At 39.5% G+C, this 23232-nt stretch overlaps 1 protein-coding gene across 2 annotated transcripts in view; it reads right to left on the bottom strand.

Annotated features, from left to right (window-relative positions):
* The window catches only part of CXIP1 (CAX interacting protein 1), a 99974-nt gene that overhangs the window by 64205 nt on the left and 12537 nt on the right, over window positions 1–23232 (bottom strand). For both annotated transcript variants that reach the window (XM_089403010.1, XM_089403009.1), the window contains exon 2: window positions 3115–3384. In XM_089403010.1, coding sequence (XP_089259136.1) covers window positions 3115–3384 — 270 coding nt within the window. The remainder of the gene's footprint in view (window positions 1–3114; window positions 3385–23232) is intronic.

The following is a 23232-nucleotide window of genomic DNA, read 5'->3' as shown; positions in this document are numbered from 1 at the left end:
AGAAATCAAACAGGAGTATGACAGTACGAAGGAAGGACGAAAGGACGCAGGCGGTGATGGTGGTAACAAGTGGCAAGCAGAACGGGCAAAGGAAGCCACGAGAAATCGGAAGAGACGAAGACATAAAAAAGGAAAGCGGGATAAAGGTAAGCAAATGCGAAAGGAAACAATAGAGAGTTGGCGAAGAGGCAGGGTGGCGAGGGTTCGGACCAAGATAGCAGGAGGACAGAGGAGCTGGAAAATCCAAACAGACAGTGCAGAAGGTAAGGGTCGAATGGCGACAAGAAGAAGGCCGAGGAACGATGGGAGTGAAGCCAATGGAGAACGAAGCAGCCAGGAAAAGAAAGGAAAAGGAATAGCGGAAGAAGAAATGGCTGAGGATATCTTAATTGTCCAGGAAGATTCAGAGGATGATATAGAGATGTATGACTCGGACCAGGGCAGAGGGGAGCAGGCACGAGAGAAGACCAGGAGGGTAGTAAAGCCCGGGACGAATGACAAGCAGGAGACCAGGGAAGATGAAGAATGGAGAGGTCAAGGACGAGAAGGAGGTCGTGAGTTCGGCAGTGCCTCGGGCACGAAGAGTCGGGGAGGCAGAGGACACTACAGGAATAGAGGAGGCACAGGAGGGAGACGGAGACAACGCGGAAGGGGAAGGGGAAGAGCAGGAGTTTACCGGGAAGAACACGCAACTACATCTGCTAGAAAATCCAGAAGATCCATAGGAAAAAAGATTCAGTTCGCAGAGAGAGCTTATTGTGAGAACACCAACAAGGACAATAGAAGGATAATTCAGCAACTGGAAGAGGAAGCAACCCAGGGACAATCAGACTCTGAAATGGAAGATTGGGAATATCTCCTCCCGGATCCAGGAAACACGAGAGGCCGTATGACTCTATATAAGCAGGCTCTACACGTATACTGGGTAATGAAAAGACTGCTCGCTAAGGCAATGGAGCAAGTAGCGATGGAAATGGCAGAGCTTTCTCAAGGAATTCCAAATCTAAGGAAAGAACTGAAGAACATCCAGATTACTCTGTTAATGCAGGACCGAAAAATGGATAAAATACAACAGCAGATAAAGGACTGCCACCCAGACATCAAGAAAGAAGTGGAGCAGCAGACAGACATTGCGGCGCAATAATGGAAGATATGTATATATGCTGGTTTCAAGAAAGTTTAAGTCAGTAGAGCAGCATCTTTAGTTCCTTTTTGAAATTTAGAATGCAGAGTCGAAACAATAGAAATCTTTATGACTGTTTAGTATATTTAGCATGGACAAGAAGAATTAGAACTTTCTATTTTTGGATGGCTGTTAAAAATTTAAGGTGGCCAATAAACTCGGTTTCCCCTTGGGGCGAGTTGAGGCCACCACAAGTATGTAGTGGTTTTGATTTGCAGTAATAGAAAAAGAAAGGTTCCGCCGTAGTTTACAAAAAAAAAAATGATTTATTTATCATCTCAAGAAATTGGTTAAGAAATAATAAACAAATAATGATTTATTTAATTATTCCTAAAGGATTTAGTCAAATTTGACAAGGAATAATAATTAATTAGTGATTAATTAATTATTCCTAGAGAAAAATAAAATAACTAATAATTTATTTGTTGATTTTTCATAATTGGGTCAAATATGACAAGGAATAATAATTGAACAATGGTTTAATTAATTAATCCTAAAAGAAAATAAAATAAATAGTGATTTATTTAATTATTCTTCATGGGTTTAATTATAAATTACTTAACAAAGGTGGTTTATTAAGTAATTTCTCACAGTGAAAGAAATTTTACTATGGTAAAATTGGCTTTACATGGTGTACTTCGATCCATCTAGTAAATTAGGCTAGATGATCAATTTTTTGGTGATAACAGTTGGCTCCAAGAGGGAGACCCTAGATTCTTCTCCCTCAATTTGAGGACTTCTTTGAGGGTTGTATGAGCTTAGTACTCGGTAGAGTAAATCATAAAAAGCCCTTTTTTTCTCTCGGGCCTTGACCTTGTGAATACCTATTACCATCGAAAAACCTCAAACCCTAGGTCTTGTGCCTTCGTTTCTAGGGCTTTTCTTAGAAAGCAATTTGCTTCTTTGAAGCCTCGTGCCTTTATTGAGCCTCTCTTTGAATGAGTTCTAGCTCCATCACCTTGTACCTTCAAACTTAGAATATCTATCATAGGTGATCATAATCATATCGGGACTCCTCCCATTAGTGAAAGTCCGTAAAGAGCAGGGGGACTTTGGCTGTGGTGACAGTGGACCATTGTCCCATTGTTAGCACTTAGTCTAGCTCTTCATCCTATAGATTTTCCCTCCCTAGGACCTGCTAGATTGTGTGGTAACAGACCTTACTACAAACTGAAAAATAGTTACACTTGAGTTTCCTAAAGCTAAATTGCATTCTGCTTATGTCTGACAGCCAATAATGGAATGTCACTTAGCCCTTTTTTAATTGCTCAAGATTTTTAAAATTTAGCAAAGTGTAAGGGTTGTGCATAATACCATATACTATATCTTGCTATGCTTAGAAGTTTGAAGCAACTACAAATGTTAATAGTTAATTCTGAACTTCTGAATTATATATATATACTATTGCCATCCCCAACCTGCCTTCCCTTGAAAAATTTGAGGTGCGTTCTAGGCGTCGCGCGTATGCATCCCCATCCCATAATGATATAGAAGGTAATGATAATAAAGCAATAACTGACGCATTCCCTCTTAACCTATCGTATGTGTTATTACCAATTATTCTCGATAAATTCCAATAACCAACCATATATTGAATTGAAAAACCTCTAAAACATTATAAATTTTTCAGCATGCTGAGAATGGAGGAAATCATCCAACCTGTCAGGACTCTCTCCAAAAAGTGGGGACTCTGCCTACCATTGGATTTGTACCAAGCACAGACTGGGTTATCACCTTAATTGAAAACAATTAAATTCGTTTTCCTTTAATGCCTACTTCCAGACAATGAATAGAATGAAGTATAAACATCTCCATAAAGGTTTCATAAATATTAGTACATATATAGAATTCCAAAATTCAAACCATCCATAGTGTCAAATTCACAGAAAATTCCTTCGATTACAATAACAAGATAAGCCAGCATAACTTACCAATAGTAATGTCACATCCACCAAAAAACTCTCCATCAATATAGAGTTGGGGAAATGTGGGCCAGCTGGAGTATTGCTTTAATCCCTGGCGCAATGTTTCATTCTCAAGAATATTGAAGGTTTCAAATGGCACATTCAAAGACTTCAATATCTGTACAACAGTGTTTGAAAACCCACACTGGGGAAAATCCTTTGTTCCTTTCATGAAAAGAACCACTTTATTTGATGTAATGAACTTGTCCAGGGTTGCCTTCAGCTCAGGTGTCAATGCTGCACAAAATCCACAAAATTTCAAACTTCTTGAGAACTTAAATTTATCCATCACTAAGCAACTCAAAAGTTGGGCCTTCCTAAGACGTATTGCAGGAATTCAAAGTTGCAGATTGAAGCATTGGAATGAACACAGCTAAACATACAAATACTGTTTATGCTTGTCAATCTCCAAAACTTAGTACTAGTTCATGTTGATCTCAAATCAAGTTATTTTGAACATACAATAATAATGTTAGTTTACTTTTTAGTATGCTACGAGAAGCATCGGACATAGGCCCTTGTATTGATTTCAATGGAGCTAATATATCCAAAGTCATGTTCTGTGGTGAAGGGAATAATCAACAATCATACAATCACATTGTTCCCAGATCAGACGAGGCATGATTTTATGTTATTTTGACAGTCCCACAAGGGTAGAGGGATAGGACTGTAGGACAAGAATATTAGAAGAGTGCCCTTAAAGGCACTAGTGATATTAGGATTATTATATGGTAGCAGGGTGAAGGTAGAGAATTTGATGACAGAAAAAGGGAATAACATTGAGAAGAATTGAGAAAGGCCAATGACAAGCTAAATGAAGGACAATTTTAGTGTCGATATAAAATTATGCTAGTAAAATACACACAGAATAATGCCACAAATTGAGTACACCTATACAGTCAAAATATTGACAGGCTCGAAGAAAAAAGGGGTCCGCAAATGAGCAACTAACAATAGCTATAGATTACAAAATTGAAGCGGACACAACTTGGACCCTTTAGCCTTTAAATGAAACAGTGGTCGATCCCTAAAAGCATGGAAAATGTGAACTGGACTAGACAAGCATATCTATGTACATTGTAGAAGTCACCATAGAGGGCACATAGACACTAACATTCCTCTAAGAAGACTCCAAAAGATATATTAAAATAAGTCATGAAGCAGTTATTTTGCAGCAGCCCCCAAACTCAACGAGCAACAGCTTGGCATATAATCAAATATATTGATGATTTGGCATCTTCATTTTTTATGTTTATATTATTTTAATATACCACCCTTATTGCAAGCATTGCTTCAGGGAGCACCATGAGAATGCGAGACTCCACACGTGATGTTTATAATATGGTTGAGACATTTCATGTGATTCTATTTATGATCCTACTGAGAACAAAGATATTTGGCCTATTTCCTATTCCCCAAGCAATTTGCATGTGTTTTTCATGGAATATAGGACCTTAGTTGGAGAGTACATGAGAAATAAATATAATTAATATATTTTTAATCGGAGATGTAATTGATGGGTCAAGAGAGAATAATGAAGGGTCAATAAATAAAAATTGAGGAAAACCCAAAGGGCATTCCCCTTGGCCTATAAATCCGTGTTGATTGATAGCTTGGGTGCTAGTTAGCTAGAGGTTAGTGAGAGATCAGCTTGATCTTGAGATTCTGACTTGTTTGTGTGATTGTACTTGTTGACCATCATGGTCAGATAGCCATGAGTGTTGTAGCTAGTTGCTGGATAGCCAAATTGTGTTGTGTCTGGTTATACAGATTGTGATGGTGGCTGCATAGCCAGATTATGTAGTGGTTGGATGGTTAGATAGCTAGATTTCGTTGGTTTCGAGACTGATTAACTTCAGAGTGCGTGTCTAGAATGCTAGACTCCACAATTGATGTTTATTATATGGTTGAGACATTTTATGTGATTCTATTTATGATCCTACTGAGAACAAAGATATTTGGCCTAATTCCCATTCCCCAAGCAATTTGCATGTGTTTGTCATGGAATATAGGACCTTAGTTAGAGAGCACATGAAGAAATATATATAATTAATATAAGTTTAATCAGAGATGTAATTGAGGGGTCAAAAGAGAATAATAAAGGGTCAATAAATAAAACTTGAGGAAACCTAAAAGGGCATTCCCCTTGGCCTATAAATCTCTGTTGATTGATAGCTTGGGTGCTAGTTAGCTAGAGGTTAGTGAGAGATCAGCTTGATCTTGAGATTCTGCCTTGTTTGTGTGATTGTAATTGTCGACCATCATGGTCAGATAGCCATGAGTGTTGTAGCTGGCTGCTGGATAGCCAAATTGTGTTGTGGTTGTGTTGTCGCACAAAGTGTCCAAGCACCGCGACAATGCTCAGAATAAGGGTTGTCACTCTTATCCTTACTCACTCCGTTTAGACTCTCTCCTAGACAAGTCAAGGGGGGTAGTCGTGACTCCCTAGGGGTAAATAAATGAAGGAAACCTGTGGAACATAGGCACTAGGAGACTTATGGATGAACAACTTGTAGAATATAAAACAAGTCCTAGTTAACCGAGATGGATGGATCAAACAATTAAGACAAATACAACCTCAAGATAGAAATGATTTTAGACCAGTGCCTTAATATTCAATTAACCATAAACTAAATGAAAACAAGTTATCCAGAGAAATTTATAAATGTGATGAAAGTGACGATCATGAACGATTAAATGTAAATGCTCAAAACTTTATCATGCAATATTTTCTAGTAATTAAATACCATGAAGAGCTATGAAATTTAACTGCTAAGCAATATATGATTCTAGAATTAAAATGATTTTCTTCAATAATCCAGAACTAGAAAAAGTTATCTTTGTCCTATTGTCAATCTTTAGATACAATTCTAAAACATTAATCATGTTTGACAATAGAGAAATCAATACCACAAAATTTTCCCTTTAAAATTCTACACTTAACACAAAAAAGATAGCAAGGAACTTTAGATTAGAGTTTAATTATCCCTTAGGTAAATTTTTAATGTGCTAAGTTTGTGAAGCAAATTTAATGTGACAAATGTTTAATTAAATTTTTTAATGTGAAAAAGATAAAAATCAAAAGACCTTAATTAAATTTAAATTTTTAAGGGGCCGCAGGCCACATAAAAATTTAATTTTTTAAATGTGAAAGCTTAGATCTTCTTTTGATTTATTTCATTCACAATTTCAATGTCACCAAAATGTCTTAAATTTTTTAGTTTTTTAATGTTTTTTAAACAAAAATCAAAACACAAATCTAAGTCCTAGGTAAAATAAAAAAATGTAAAACAAAAAATCAAATCAAATCAAAATAAAAATAAAGATAAAAAATCGAAAAAACAAAATGAATTAACGTAAAGCCCAAACCTAAAATAAAGTTTAAAAAAAAATGAGATTGAAAAAAAAGAAACAAATCCTAAGTCATAACAAACAAAAGGATTAAAAAAAAAAAACGAAATTGAATTTTTTGTTGGTGTTGTGTATGCAGGCTCTGGCGGCAGCGGAGAGGAGAAGAGACAGACGAGAGCGAGAATGAGGAGAAGGGATACGCGGGTCTTGGCAGCGAGAGATGGGAGGAGTGGTTGTGGGTTAGCAAGATGGAGAAGGCAGTAAGCAAGGGAGAGAATTGCAGGAATTTCTAAAAAAACAAAAAACAAAAAAAAACACCCAGACAGTGACATGAATTTCAAAATTTTTCCAGAGTCAAAACGCAGCGAAAAATATGGAAAAATGCAACAAGAGACAGCAATAGAATTTTGAGAGGCTTCCAGGCAAAAAAATGGTAGCTGAAAAACTCCAGAAAAAACCCAAAAAGATTTAAATTTCAAACCAGTATATCTCTACTTCAAAAAAAAAACCAGAAGACCTTAGATCTGAATTTAAAACCCTTATGCTATAAAAATTCTTAATAATATCCCTGTCAAGTGATATTGAGGCCAGATCTTACCCTCCAGGGCCTAGATCTGGTTTCAAGCAAAAAATTTCTTTCAGATGTGTACTTGAAATGACAAAAACAATATATACAATGATGAAATTAAAAACCCAATTAAATAGTTAAAAGTTGAAGGCTCTAAGTAGCCAGATCTATCATTATGCCACAAAAAAAATAATAAAAAAAAATAGGAGGTGCTAACTTGAAACCCTCATCCATCAATAAAACAAAAAATCTTATGATAAGCCCGGAATTAATTTAGTTGGGTTCTTCAGGAAACACAAATTGGGAGTTGGTTGGTTTAACTGAAAACTTCCCCTAATGCCCAAGGATCTAAATCAAGATTTCCCTGCAAAACTCGATCCAACCATTAAAAATAAAGCAAAAAAATAATAATAAAACTTAGACAAATAGAGATACCTGCTATTACGTTCAAAATTTAAATTATTATTCAAACCCTAGTGACTGAGCAAGATACTTGTACTCAAATCACTCTTCAGAAGCTATCGTCAATGGCTTTAGAAAAAATTATGCATGAAACAAAACATCTTATAGCATTCCCATGAAGAGTAATACCAGCAGAATTTAACCCCAAAGTCTTTCTTTATTATCAAAAAAAAAAAATTACATCAGAGCTTCTTGTTAAGCACGCGACTCAAAGATCGGATCAATCAACTGACAAATGACCTCCAATTTAAAGATAAATCCTCCAACGGCTAGTTTGGGTGATCCTCGTCGAAGTAATCTCGACCGTTGATGAAGATCAAAATTTCTTTTAATCTCATCCGTTGAAATATTTAATTTTTTAGGAAATTCAAAATTTTTCATTTAAATGCATTTTAATTAACTCAAAAATTAAATTTTTGAGTTAATTGCTCCAAAAAATTGACTTTGACTTAACCTAGGGATCAAAGGTTTAAAATTTATCAAAATAATTAATTTTCCTTAATCTCTGGACCTCTTAAAATTTAATTTTTTAAGGCCGACGAATTTTGCCTTTGGAAAATTTAAATTTACCTAGGACCTAGAATTAATTAAATTTCTGGCTTAGGATTTTAATTAATTTTGGGCCAGAAAATTTAATTAAATAACCTATGAGGGGATAAATTATTTTTCCAACCCTCAAGACACTTTACATCATGATTTTCATATTTTTTTACATCACAAGGGGGAAAACCCATTTGTAATAGACCCTCACAAATTACCCATTTCTGCGACACAAGTATAATCTAGCAGACCAAGCAACTTGTAATAAAATAATCTAACCAAATAGTTAGGATTATTCCCAATTACTTTTACATAGACTCGATCTAGAACACTAGGACTCGCCTAAGATCCTAATGACAAAATCCATTCCAGCTTTGGGGTAAGATTGGAGAGAAAAACTTTGCCGATTATTCGAAAATGAATCGGTGAGATGAAAAAACCTCCTAAAATGGAGATCATCACTAGAAAGGTAGGTTTACCCAGGTCATTACATACATGACACAAGGCTGCTGAGATTATTTACATTATACATATGCAGAATGGGTTTACATAACATCTAGCCACTTGGAAGTCAGGGTGATGATGATAGCTGGATGGCACGGACACATCGATCAGGCTCTATCCCTTTGCGAAAAAAGGGGGTGAACTACTATGGGTCATTGACATGTAGCGGTCAACAGGTTGGATATACAAATTGTGATGGTGGCTACATAGCCAGATTATGTAGTGGTTGGATGGCCAGATAGCTAGATTTCGTGGGTTTCAGGACTGATTAACTTCAGAGTGCGTGTCTAGATAAGATAAGATAGATAGATAAGAGTGAGGAGGATCCCAACATGTACTACATACTAGTTGGTGATGATCCACTCATTCGAGTACCACATGTGGATGACCTCTTTCTCACAGGGTCAGAGAAACTCATAAAGATATGCAAGAGAGACTTAGTTGCAGAGCTTAAGATGAAGAACATTGGCATGATACACTATTTTTTGGGATTTGAGGTGTGGCAGCAGATAGGTGAGATCTTCCTTAGACAAGAGAAGTATGCAGTTGAAATTTTCCCTATTTGCACTTTCTAGACACCTCATTTTTCATGCCCACTTCAGATTTTAACTCAGAAAATTACACAATCTACTTCAGCAATTAATGTTGTATGACCCTCTCTCCTTTTGTGCCTGAAATCCTCAATTTTTGTGCCTACCAAGTAGTCTAATACAACAATTAATGCTATACAATTTTTCATTGGAAAACATGCATGAATTTTGTTGTATGGCTTGTTGTTGTATGGCCTCTTGTTGTACGATTCTGCCTTGGGATGTGTGCTTCCCTCCTTGAAGTTTGTGCCCTTCTTTGCTAACCTTCTCTTCCTCTCAACTCTCCTCCCTCTTCATTCAATGAACTGAATGCTCTCTCTCTCTCTCATGAATCTCTCAGTCTTTCTCTCTAAAAAGTCTTTTATACTTTTTATCTCAATGACCCAGCCGTAACTTCTCTAACCACCTTTTCAATTGTTGAATTTTCGACAAGTATGGTAGAATCTGATTTTCTGATCTGATAATTACTTCCTAATAATCTTCATCAAATTATCTTTTAAGCCATTGATATCATTGAGCAATTATACACTAAATATCTCAACAGTAATATAATGAAAAACAGTAGGAACATAAAGAGACAACAAATTTTCCCTGGAAAACCCAAACTTGGGAGAAAACCCGACAACTTTTCTTCTAAGAGAAATTGTTCTTCAGCAAGGTTCACAATTACGTAAATTCTATAGATATCTGTGACAAAAACCAAACCCAAAGTACCAATCAAACCTAGTCAAATACTAGTCAGTCAAACCACCCAATAACAGAAAAGTCAATGCTGGTCAACTATCAAAATTTGATGTGGTCAAGTCAACTCGGCCTGCAGACAAAGTCTACGGTTAGAAATCCATGCGATTAACCTCAGTCAATGGTAGTCAAACTGGAATTCAGTCAAACTTCAAACCCTTTGCTTCCATTTTGTTCACACGCGTAAATATCTCATGTAGAAGATGTTGTGTTGTTGGATGGTCGAAATAATGTTGACTTCTTGTGTATTTATACTTTTCAAGTGTGTTTGACCAAGGGTCACACCCATTCATGGTGGGGCCGACCTGTCAACTTGGAGCGTACATAAACTCCAAAACTTAAACTTTCGATTTTATTTTTTATAATTTTCCTTGGTTGAATTGGGAGGCCTCTTAGCATGTGGAAATACCTCCTGATGCTACATAAAAATCAACACTCCCTCTTAGCGAGAGAGGTATTCTTTACAACATATTTCCCCTTCGCTGAAATTTCTCCTACATAAGAAAAGTTCATGAGCTTGCCATATTGATGCATGTTTATAGATAACTCCATCCTAGAGTGGGCAATATAACTCCTTATATAACCAAGGTTGGCCAAAATCCTTTATGGCTCCCTAGGCAAATGTATCAATCTGCTTTGGTCATGACCTAACCTAGGCATCCAAATTATTCTAGCTTCTTGAGAGAGAATTTGCCTTTGGACCATTGACCTTTCTGGTCAAAGTCCTTTATGACCTAGCCAAGTCTTTCAGGCTCAAAAGGTGAATTACATCTATCTCTTTTGGTCGATATAGCCAAGTCCTTTTGGCTTCTAAAGAGAAGATTGTTGAGAAATCTAGGGCAGTGCTTGATTAGAATTTTATTAATGATTTCTCAAACTTTGACAAGTTCTTGTGATTAGATTAATTCTTCATTATCATTATAAAGTTTTGTTCATCAACAAGATAAATGCCAAACAAGAAGAACACAAAATAGGACACCGGATATAGGCACACAGCCAAGGTCAAAACCCCTATGAAGGGGAAAACCCAGTCAAACTCTTCCTCTAGTAGAATCAAATCGAGTTGAGACAAACCAAGACCTTTTTACCATGACACTGTCTTTCCTATTGATTTGTGTAGCTTGGGAGGTACTCCAAGCCCCAGGGTTCAGGGTTTGGAGGGCAAAGCACCACAAGGGCAGCTTGTGGGCTTGGAACCCAAGTGTGGGGTTTTGGCACCCATCGAGATTTGGGACAAAACGATGATGGATTTACGACATGTGATGGATGAGGATGATAGTGCTTGGAAAGACGATTCCAACGCAATGAAAATCGTCCGAATCCGAGTTGTCATTAGAGAGATATTGATTTTTGAAGTTGACAAATTAATTATTGGTTGTCAAGTAGGCCGACTTGATGTAAAAGAGAGCCAATGGACGTGTCACTTCAAGATTAGACATTGAGCCTTCATATGTGTATAAATATGAAGTGATGTGGAGTCATTTAGGCATCCAAGACAGCGATACATCCTCTAAAATTTTGGTGGAGAAAAGGAAGTCTAGCCGCAGCAAGGGGAGCCAAGAAGGGACGGCATGGAGGAGCCAAGGACAGCGTGGGATTTTCTGTGGTAAGACTGAATTGTTGTAGGTGACAGCGTGGAGGTCTTAGGGTTGTTTTGAAGCGTGATTAGGGTTCTTCTTGGGTGCGGATTGTTGGGCAAGGAAGGTTGCAGATTTGGAGGACAAAACAGAGTTGTTTAAGGGCTGGTTGGTGGAGTTTTGAGGGGGCCGTAAGCTACAGCAGTTGTTGTGCTAGGCCGCAGGCCTTAGCCAGCAACTAGGAGGCCTTTAGGAGCTGCGTTCAGGGAGGATAGCAGCCCTATAAGGCAATGTATGCATGGAGGATCTCTTCTAGGATGAACCGTTGTCTTTGGAAGCTGTTTCGTTGAGTTGTGTGGAGGTTGACGACAGCGTGGTGTGCCCTGACCAGTACTGCAGGAGCAGCAGCTAACAAGTGAAGGACAACAGTGTTTTGGAGATGTGTTGGGTCAAAGATAGTTGACCAGACTGGATCAGATGATTGTGCAGCCTGCTAAAGCCAGGTGTATGACCTTCCGAGGTGGTGAAGCATCATACTAGGAGTAGATTCAGCAATGGCGATATTGGGTATCATAGAGTTGGGTGGAGGGTAGCGAGTTGGCTACCCAAAGTAACCCTACAACCACAAACAAGGACTTTGTTGGTGCAAGATTGGGTGAAGTATTAGTGTCGAAGTGCATCACTTTGATGGACGAAAGTTGCTGCTAGCTTGGCAGATTGGAGCTCAGGAATTAGGCCTACCCAGAGAGCAGTTGATGAGCCCATGTTCATTGTAGCAGACGTGACTTGCAGCAGTGATAGGAGGCAGCCCTCTTGGAGTCTCGAAGTGTAGATGCCTTGATGGACTAAGGCACTACTAGTGAGCAGTACAAAAGCAAAGGACCGACAAGACGAGACACGACATAGAAGTTGCAGCAAAGATTGTCATTGTATCTTGTAAACCATAGACTATTGTATTACTCAGTTTGTTTAATATAACGAAGATTGGGATTGTACATATTGTACAATTTTGTTTAAAATTGTGTATATTGTGCAAAGTATTTTATGGTTGAGATTCTTGCATAGGTAGCGTCAGTGATTTTTTAAGACACTAACCTAGACCCAATGTCGTGGAAATTCAACATGGTATCAGAGTGTGTCTGAGCTACTTTGGAAGTAAGTAAATCAAAGTTGTACGCAACGAAGTACAGCGTGAGAGGGAGTTGGTCACATTGTGAGTGAAGGGTTCACTACAATGTCGAAGTTGCAAAAAGGTATCCGATAGGGGTTGTCCAACTATACTCCATGGAAGGAAAGGATCAAGTTGATCTTGCAGGTCAACAAGATCTGGGATTTTGCCGAGAAAGAGATCAAGAAGCCAACCGACCCTAAGGAGCTAGAAATATGGGAAGATTTGGATGCGAGGGCGAGACTGATCATCCTAGATGGTGTGAGGGATGCCCTAATACCTCATTTGTCTAGGAAGAACACCGCACATGAGATGTGGGTGTCTCTTCAAAATTTGTTCCAAAATAAGAACGAGAACCGGGTATTGGTATTGGAGGATAAGTTGAAGTCCACCAAGATGTTAAAGGGTGAAAGTGTGACCTCGTATCTAACGAGATTGTCTCAGGTCAAAGATGAGCTTGCTGCCATCGATGTGACTGTCTCAGATGGAGATATGGTAAGGATTGCCTTGAAAGGGTTCACCAAGGAATGGAAGCCCTTCATCAAAGGGATCGTTGCCAGGGAGAAGCTACCAGAGTAAGATAGGCTATGGGATGACTTCATTCAGGAAGAGTTGCGAGACGAGGATCTTCAGCCGAAGCAGAAAACTTTGGATGATGACGTGGCACTTGCATCATAAATGAAGGGTAAGCAAAAGAAGGACTTGACTAAAGTCAAGTGTTTCAACTGTGGCGAGGTGGGTCATTTTTCATCGAGATGTCCGAAGAAGAAGAAGGGAAATGATGAAAAGAAGAAAGGAAAGCAGGTCGTCGGTGTTGCCACTTCAGCAAAGATGGATGATCTCTCCAGGAGATTGGAAGAGGAGGACTTTGCTATGATTTCTCATTTCTCGCAGAGTACTATCACGGAGGATGGATGGTACGTGGACAATGGTGCGACGAAGCATATGACAGGGTCACAGGAGGTTTTTGAGACTCTAGCTGGATGGGACTCGAAGTTGCACATGGTGTTGGGCGACAAGAGTCAGTTGGAGATCCAAGGATCGGGTGTTGTGCCATTCAAGATGGAGACAAGACGTATGATGCGGGTCCAAGATGTACTGTTTGTACCAGGACTCAGATATAGCGTGATTTCCGTCTCGATGATCAAGAGGAAAGGGTTTGAGGTCTTGTTCCAGGATGGGAAGGCAAGACTCAGGCTCAGAGGCTCTAAGTCTGATGGGATTGTACTCGGAGTTAGAGAGCATGGTCTCTACAGGTTAACGGCCAAGCCTGTGGATCATGGAAAGAAGCAGGCAGAGCAAGTACAGGTTCCAAAGAAGCAAGAGTAGGTGCAGGTGCAGATGCAGGCTTCAAAGGAGAAGGTACAGGTTCTCGAGAAGAAGGTACACTTTCCCGAGAAGGTCCAGGTTCCAAAGACTCAGAGGGAGTCTAGTTCGAGAGGGAGCTTGCAGATTTAGAGGGAGACTCTATAACCCAAGAAGAGCGTGTGGTCAGTGGTGAGCAAGGGTGCTCCTACAACTGCCAAGAAGGAATCATGGAAAGAGTGGAAGACTTACAAGATAAGAAGAAGAAGCAGATTGCTTCCAGCGGTGACAGCGACAATTCCGAGAAGGGCGTAGTTCACTGTACAGGTATTGCTGCAATTGTGAGAGCCATGAGTTGGGCAAGTGTTGTGAGTAGTGATGATCATGACGAGATACATCCTAGTCTTGGAAGTACCTCCCTCACTAAGAGGGAGTGTTGATTTGTGTAGCTTGGGAGGTACTCCAAGCCCCAGGGTTCAAGGTTTGGAGGGCAAAGCACCACAAGGGCAGCTTGTGGGCTTGGAACCCAAGTGTGGGGTTTTGGCACCCATCGAGATTTGGGACAAAACGATGATGGTTTTACAACATGTGATGGATGAGGATGATAGTGCTTGGAAAGACGATTCCAACGCAATGAAAATCGTCCAAATCTGAGTTGTCATTAGAGAGATGCTGATTTTTGAAGTTGACAAATTAATTATCGGTTGTCAAGTAGGCCAACTTGATGTAAAAGAATGCCAATGGACGTGTCACTTCAAGATTAGACGTTGAGCCTTCATATGTGTATAAATATGAAGTGATATGGAGTCATTTAGGCATCCAAGAGACCAATACATCCTCTGAAATTTCGGTGGAGAAAAGGAATTCTACTCGCAACAAGGAGAGACAAGAAGGGACAGCATGGAGGAGCCAAGGACAGCATGGGAATTTCTATGGTAAGACCGAAGTGTTGTAGGTGACAGCATGGAGGTCTTAGGGTTGTTTTGAGGCATGATTAGGGTTGTTCTTGGATGTGGATTGCTAGGCAGGGAAGGCCGCAGATTTGGAGGACAAAACAAAGTTGTTTAAGGGCTGGTTGGTGGAGTTTTGAGGGGGCGTAAGCTACAGCAACTATTGTGCTAGGCCGCAGGCCTTAGCCAGCAGCTAGGAGGCCTTTAGGAGCTACGTTAAGGGAGGATAGCAGCCCTATAAGGCAGTGTATGCATGGAGGGTCTCTTCTAGGATGAACTGCAGCCTTTGGAGGTTGTTTCGTTGAGTTGTGTGGAGGTTGAGGACAGCGTGGTGTGCCCTAACCAGTATTGCAGGAGCAGTAGCTAACAAGTGAAGGACAGCAGTGTTTTGGAGATGTGTTGGGTCAAAGATGGTTGACCAGATTGGATCAAATGATTGTGCAGCCTGTTGAAGCCAAGTGTATGACCTTCCGAGGTGGCGAAGCATCATACTAGGAGCAGATTCAGTAGTGACGAGATTAGGTATCATAAAGTTGGGTGTGTTGAAGAAAGTGTAACTAGGTTCGGTCTTCATAAATGTACTTTTGATATTTGTATTTATTCAAGAAAAGAAATATTATTTTTACATTATTTGTCAATGAGTTTCTTGCTCATTGATGTAGGTCAAGCACATGGTTAAGTGCTTCTAGGAAGTCAAAAGGTCAATATATTTATATAAGACCCTTAGAGGGCATGTTACACTATATATAAGGTCAAAGGAATACCTCCAAGACAAGTGCAAGTCCTCTCCATGCAACAACATCCTCCAAAAGAAGCAAAATGAAGAAAATGAAGATATGGTCAAGTCGGCTTGAAGACAGAATGTCGGCCTAATGTCGGCCTAGAGGAGGGACAGTCCTCTATATATAGAGGTTGTCCACTCCCTCATAAAGCATATAATGCAAGCTCTGAAATCAGTGAAGAGATAAGTCGAGAAAAGGAAGGAGAAGCAAGTCTAAAGGGTCTCCAAAAGTGCAGCGAAGGAAGGAGGAAACTCAACGAAGGTAGAGGACTGTTTCTAGGGCTAGAAATAGTCACACGTGCGAAGAGAAGGAGGACAGATTGCGGATATAACAGCAGTAGCATTTCAGTGCAAGATTTGTTGGTGTTTGGGCTAGATATTAGGCCTACAAGGCCTCCCAAATCAAGCGAAGAAGTCTCTCTCTCTAGCGAAGGTGAAAGGACCCTAATTCACTAAGAGTACCCTCCACACGTGGGAAAACTAGCGCAACAGAACAACAGCACAGTCATACACCCATATCTCAAGAAGGATCTCATTTGGTCAACAAAAGAAGAAGTCTACTTGAGCAAAGGATAGAAGAGGAACATCTCATCTAGAAGACTGACTCAAGGAAGATCTATCTCTAGACAAGAAACAAAGAAGGAGGATGAAGTGCTGCAAAGCAAAGTGCCAGAAGGAGGAAGTCTATGCGCTGGGGAACCAAGTGCACAAAAGAGGAAGGACTTTACTTGTTCTTGGAGGTCATCCTAGTCAAGGTTCTAGGGTTTGGCATTGATCAATAAGAAGCTTCAATAAGAGAAACTTACCAAAGGGTTTTCCTCTCTAAGAGAGAGAGGTTTTGCCCCTCACAGAGAGCCAACATATGTGTTCTTGTCTTTATGTTTTTGGTAGCAGTTTGATGAAACACACTCACTAATAGTAAGAAGAAGATCAAGCTAAGATAATTGTAAAAGTGCTTCACAAATTGTTATCAAGTCAAGAAGAATCACATTACACCTAATAGCCCTAGATTCTTCAACGTGGTATCAGAGCTAAGGTGACACATCAAGGAAAAGGGCAACTCAAGAACACTCATCAAGGAAAGGCATCTACAAGGTTGAAGTATCAAGCCAAATCTACTCAAGGAAAAGAAGGCCTACCATCTATCAATGAAGACTACAAAACAAGAAGAAGAGCCTTACATAAAGGCACCTACAAAGAACATCAGATCAAGAAGGGACCTACACCACAAGCCAAGCCATCAATCAAGTCCACTTGGAGAAGGAAACTTGAAGAACATCAAGATCCTAAAAAGGCAAGCCATCAAGTCTTCAAGGAGAAAGCAAATCCACAACATCTAAAAATCTATCAAGTATATGTCCCCTTCTGAATATACATCAATGTCGTTTTGCAAGGAAAGCAACAAATTGGTAGGTGCCAATAACTTTCTTACATAGAAGAAGAGGATTGATTTACTTCTCAAGGAGAATGAACTCCTAAAATACATCAAAGGGAATGTTAATATTCCTCCTAAGGAACAAATTCAAGCCTTAGCCAACTATAATAAGGATGAGACAAGAGCTCAAAGGATTCCAATAGAATCTATCAAGGACTCTCTCATTCCTTACATCTCCAAATTTGAAACATCAAAAGAAATTTATGATAAGCTAGTAGAGCTATTCTCGGTATCCACAGTCGGAGAAGTGATATCTCTAAGAAATGAACTGTACAAGATGAAGATATCAAAGGAAGAAATAGCTCCCTACTTCGTGAAGATCTCTGAGATGAGGGATCAACTTCAAGAGCTTGGAAAAGTCATGTCTGACAGAGAAATGACTACTGTAGTACTCAATGCTCTACCTGAGGATTGGGGCAACTTCACATCAAGCATATATGCCAAGAAGGAAGCAACCACACTAAGTGAAATATGGTCTCTATGCAAGACAAAAGAAACCAGATTTAAAGCAAAGGAAGATGTCAGATCTAAGGAGCAAGCATTTGCTACCATGGCCAAGAGAAAGGGAAAATTTGGCAAATTTGGTCCACGAAGAACAAACAACAAAGACATGTCCAAAATTCAATGCTATGGATGTCAAGAATATGGACACAAAAAAAGGAATTGTCTTAAGCTTAAGAAGGACAACAACAACAAAAGAGGGAAGAAGCTCACATGACTCAAGAGGTGAAAAAAGAAGAATAGAAGCAACAGAAGGAAGACCCTCCGGATCTCTACTATGACTAAGTCAAACTCTTTACTTCAAGTCTTCTTTCAAGGTTTTGAGTAGGATAGGAGCATGTAGGAATAAAATAAAATTGCATGGCTAGAAACATCTTCTAGAATCTAGAAGCATGAAGTACATAGAGTTCTAGATACTCATGAAGAAGTAGCATTTATAATGAGAACAAAATGCATGGTTAGAAATATCTTCTAAAATATAGGAGCATGGTAGATATAGCTCAAGATATTCATGTAGAAGGAGCATACCTAGGACCTCATTCACGATGAAAGAAAATTGATCATGATTAAGAATCTTAGAAGACCTCTATCATCAAAAGAAAAGAAACATTTGCAAGGCAAGGGTCTTTAAGATCCTATGATGGAATCTTCAAAAGAAGGTTCATGAACCAAAGCAGATGTCTCATTGGGAATCCCATTCATGGGATTCAAGAAAAGGATGATATGCAAGCAAGCTAAGATGAAGCAAGAAGGGCCACACCAAGGGCAACCAAATGAAGTTAAGATGATCAAAGGAGAATCAAGATGAGGTATGTATGCATCAAAGTTTAGTCATGTTATCATTTGTATATTATTGAGTCATGGGAATAGTTCTATAACATGATCAAGTAGAAAAGAATCTCTTTCACCAATGACATGCTCGAAGGCATGTACTACAATGCAATAAAGGTCAACAAAAGGATATGTTCACATAAGGAGTATAAGATTGTTGACTAAGAAGCAAGAAGAAATGTTGACTGGAAGCAAGCAATGAAGAAGTGCTCTCATAAGGAGCATGAGGTAGTTGACCAATTTATCCAAAGAGAAGTAAATGAAGAAAGAGATAAAGCATGTGAAGAACACCATGATCACCAAGAATCACTATTTGACGAGATACTTTGAAGATATCTCCCGAAAGAAGGCAGGACAACTCTGACAAAGGAAGGAAGGACCCTTAACACCTATGAAGGCCTTGGAGATATGAAAGATGCAGATAATTGATTCTACTCTATGAAGATGATGAATAATCCATCTAGCAAAAGCACCATTTAATGTTGAAGCAATATCAAGATGGAGTCATGATGGGCTACTAGGTCAAAGCATGTAAACAAGAAAGTACGATGAAGCATCCATGAGAAGAGTATTCTGAAGCATGGACAGATTACAAAGGAGTAGCCAGATGACAAGAAAACCTGATGTATGACAAGAAAGCCACTTTCCACGAAGGAAGCAATGACATGACAAACCAGGAAGGAAAGTGATCGGTGGATGGTACCCTACCTAGAAGAAGTTCAAACAAAGACTTCATAACATCAAAGAAAGGAAGGAGATCAAGCAGCTAAAGGACCCACGAAGAAGAAGTTGTTGATGAATAAAAGAGTCCCTAATTAAGAGGGAGCTCTGACAAGTCCCTAGTCAAGAGGGAGTTTTGGATCACCCTTGATTACAAAGGAGTGACAATTGTATTTTTCCATTTCATGTGTCAAGCACTAGACCAGGACTAACAGCCGTAAATCTAGATGAAGGCCATGAATGGAAATGTAGACACAAGATAGACACAACATTATTGTCTTCACTTGGGAAGAAAGAATGGGAGGACTAGGTAATCATCTGGCATCTGATACTCTTTGAGGATATGTAGTGCATCCAAGACAAGAGTAGGCAAGAGGACCGATATTATTTGAGGGTTGGGAACCCAAGACAAGAATAGTCCTAGAAGGTCATACTCAGTGAACACCCAGGTGGGTATGTGTTAAAATTGGCAACTAGGGCCAAACTCCATGTGGATCACCTTATTTATGGCTTCTGATATTTTTCCTAGATTCCTCTCATCGAGAAGTGTATGATTGATCTAAAGATCATCCAATTCCGATAAGTATTTATGGAGATATGAATTTATTTTGATTATGGACAAATTGTCAAGGTCGGCCAGCAAACTTATGTAGGCTCAGAAGCCCAACAGTCATGTCTATTCAACCTCAACGTTTGCATATAAATACAAGGAGCATTCTCCTCATTTGGACAATTCAATTCACTCATCTTCTCTCTCTCTCCTACGCATAAAAGGAGCTTCTCTCTCTCTCACACGTATGGCTGAGAGGAAGACGTCCTAGGGCAAGGAAGACGCAGAAAGACGCTAGGGCAGCAGGTCATTTCTTTGACCAAGCATTGACCTTCCAGAAGTGCGGATTGGGTGTGGTTGCCTCTCCTAAGCAGGCCGCAATTTTTGGCACGAAAATCGAGGTGATCTGACCTCTGGTTTGACCGATGTTGACTGCCCTAGTTTAGGGCTGCAAGTTGACGTTAGAAATCTGCAAATTGACTGAACTTTTGGGGTTGTTCAAAGGTTGTTTATTCAGGCTATTCGAGGACAAGTTGACTAGAAATTGACCAAGTATTTTAGAGGTCAATTTCAGCTAGTTTGACCAAGTTTGACTTTGCTGATCTAAGGTTTGTTGCTGCTGATATAAAATTACAGAATTCAGATTTTGTACTATTTCTCTCTGCTGAACTATTGAAGATAAGAGAAGATTTGATCAAAGGGTTTCCCCGCATTGGGGTTTGTCCCTGGCTAGCCGCCACATCTTGTGTCTCTTGTCTTGGCTTGTTTTCTGTTGATCATTTAATGTTCTATCTGCACTTTACTTAATGTATATGTGATTGCTAATCTGTGGCTAATAAGAAGAAAAATAAGTAAACTGTTCTAAGCATAGAACATAACATAATTTAACATGGTATCAAAGCTGAGGTGAAGACAAAGTCCAAGCAAGAGCAAGAGCAAGAGCAATCACCAAAGTGAAGGTTGGCAACGCTATCATAAAAAGAAATCATGGGGTCCTCAACACACTTCCCTGCTGAAGACAAACTCCATGAGAAGTCTGACTATCACGGATGGAAGATGTCTCTTGATCTAACATTAGAAGAGCAGGAAGTGTTGGACCATGTGAGAGGTGGAATTGTTGAGCCTCCATCAAATGCATCTGCTGCTGCTAGGAACAAATGGACAAAGGGAGAAGTCAAAGCAAGGAAGATCATCCAGGACTCTATCGACAAGCGCTTGGTGGCCTATGCTTCCGAGCTGAACACCTCCAAAGAAATCTACGATAGACTAGTGAGTTTATTTAAAGTTAATGATGCAAATCAAGTCTTGTTTCTTAGAAATAAGCTGAAGGAAATTAAGAAGGGCAAAGATGAGAGTATGCAAGCATATTTCTTAAGAATCACCGAAATCAAGAACGATCTCCTATCTATTGGGGAAGTAATTCCTGATAGGGAAATGACACTTACAACTCTTGGAGGACTGCCATCTGAATGGTATATATTCAGGACTACTCTTCTCAACAATAACGTAATTCCTGGATTTGAGGAATTAATGGCCAGATGCATTCAAGAAGAAACAAGGATGGAAGAGCAAGAAATGCCCATACTTAAAGGTCATCCCTCTGCCTTTTCTTCTCATACTAAAAGAAGAAACAATTCTGAGGCTAAATTCAAAGGAAAGGCTGGACCAAAGGGTGGAAGAAAAGGACGATGTTACAATTGCAATAAAACGGGTCACTATGTAAGGGAGTGCCCTGATAAAAGGGACTCACACCGGGATGATGATCAAAATCCCTCTCAAGGCAACCAAAGGAATGGCAGGTCAAATGGCAAAGGTAAAAGAAGTGCCGAAAATCAAGGAAGAGGACAACAATTCAAGAAGGCAAGAAATTCCAGGTATGAATCTAACATTGTTAACAATAAGCAAGATGAATATTATCTACCAACAGGTCTATCTACTACTACTCCCCCGGACTCGCTGGGAAATTGGCTTATTGATAGTGGTGCCTCAAGGCACTTCACTGGTTACAAAGAAGCTCTCTATAATCTGATAGAGAAGGAAACCAACCTGGAAATTGTTCTTGGAGATAATTCAAAATATCCCGTGAAAGGCGTAGGAAATGTCACTCTTCAATTGAATCAGGGTAATACCATCCACTTACAAGATGTATTATATGTACCTGATCTCAAAAAGAACCTAGTGTCCATTTCGGCAATGGAAGACAAAGGCTACAAGGTGGCCTTCAGCGATGGCAAGGTACGTGTATGGAAAAAGAACTTTAAAGATGCTTTTACTCTTGGGTTTTGAGTTGATTCATTATATTAGGTCAATGGAAGTCCACTAGGTGTCATGTCTTGTGACACATCTCTTCAGTTCGAACTATGGCATTGGAGGTTTGCTCACCTTCATTATAAAGCTCTACCCGATGTAAGAAAAATGGTGACCGGGATGCTCGAGTTCAGATTAGAGCAAGAAGGTGTATGTCTAAGATGTGTCGAAAGGAAGCTCAAAAGGGGACCATTCCCCTCAAGCCAAAGCAAGACCTCCGATATATTGCAGTTGGTTCACTCAGACATATCCGGTATGATGCCTGTGAACTCCTTGGGAGGATATTTATATTACCTCACTTTTACAGATGATTATTCTCGTAAGACTTGGATATACTTCTTGAAAAAGAAGGATGAAGTGTTCTCCTGGTTTCGGCACTTCAAAGCCTTGATCGAGAATTAAACCGAAAAGAAGATCAAGACCTTAAGGACTGATAATGGCACTGAATATGAATCCAATGAGTTTCATGACTTTTGCAAAGAGGTTGGCATTAAGAGGGAGACTACTACACCATACACTCCTGAACAGAATGGTGTGGCCAAAAGGAAGAATCGTACAATTGTGGAAGTTGTCGGTGCTATGCTCCATGATCAAAGACTTCCGAAGTTTCTATGGGCCGAAGCTGCAAATACCATCGTATATGTACAAAACCGATACCCTCATCAAGCATTGGGTTCCAAGACTCCTGAAGAAATGTTCACTGGTAAGAAACCTGACATATCTCATTTTAGAATTTTTGGAAGCCCTGAATATTTTCATGTGCCTAAAGAAAAAAGGAATAAATTGGGTGCATCTGGAAAGAAAGGAATCTTCGTGGGCTATAGCGAATATACTAAGGGCTATAGAATCTATGTAGTTGATCAAAGCGAAGTCGAGATTAGTCATGATGTCACCTTTGACAAATATATGGCTCTTAGCAAGGTAGACAATCTTCCTACTTTAAGGGGATCTTAAGAAGCTGACACCAGGGAACCGAAGGAAAAAGAAGATGAGACGATGCTCGATGTGGAAGAACCTATGGATCCTATTGATCCTCCTCCGTAAGAGCCTTCCTCTTCCAGGAAGAGGCCTTCATGGCTTAGGGGACACTTGATGATGCTGAAGGACACAATGCACCCCGAGGAACCTTCCGTGAAAGTAAGAAGCTGAATAGGTATCAGGGATACCTGACCATCATGAGAACGATCATCCAAAATGAGCCTTC

Source organism: Pinus tabuliformis, chromosome 2_1 (genome assembly GCF_031772625.1).
Source record: "Pinus tabuliformis cultivar Carrire ecotype Pingquan chromosome 2_1, CPIR1, whole genome shotgun sequence".
Lineage (NCBI taxonomy): Eukaryota > Viridiplantae > Streptophyta > Pinopsida > Pinales > Pinaceae > Pinus > Pinus tabuliformis.
This window is presented reverse-complemented; position numbering and strand designations above follow the sequence as displayed.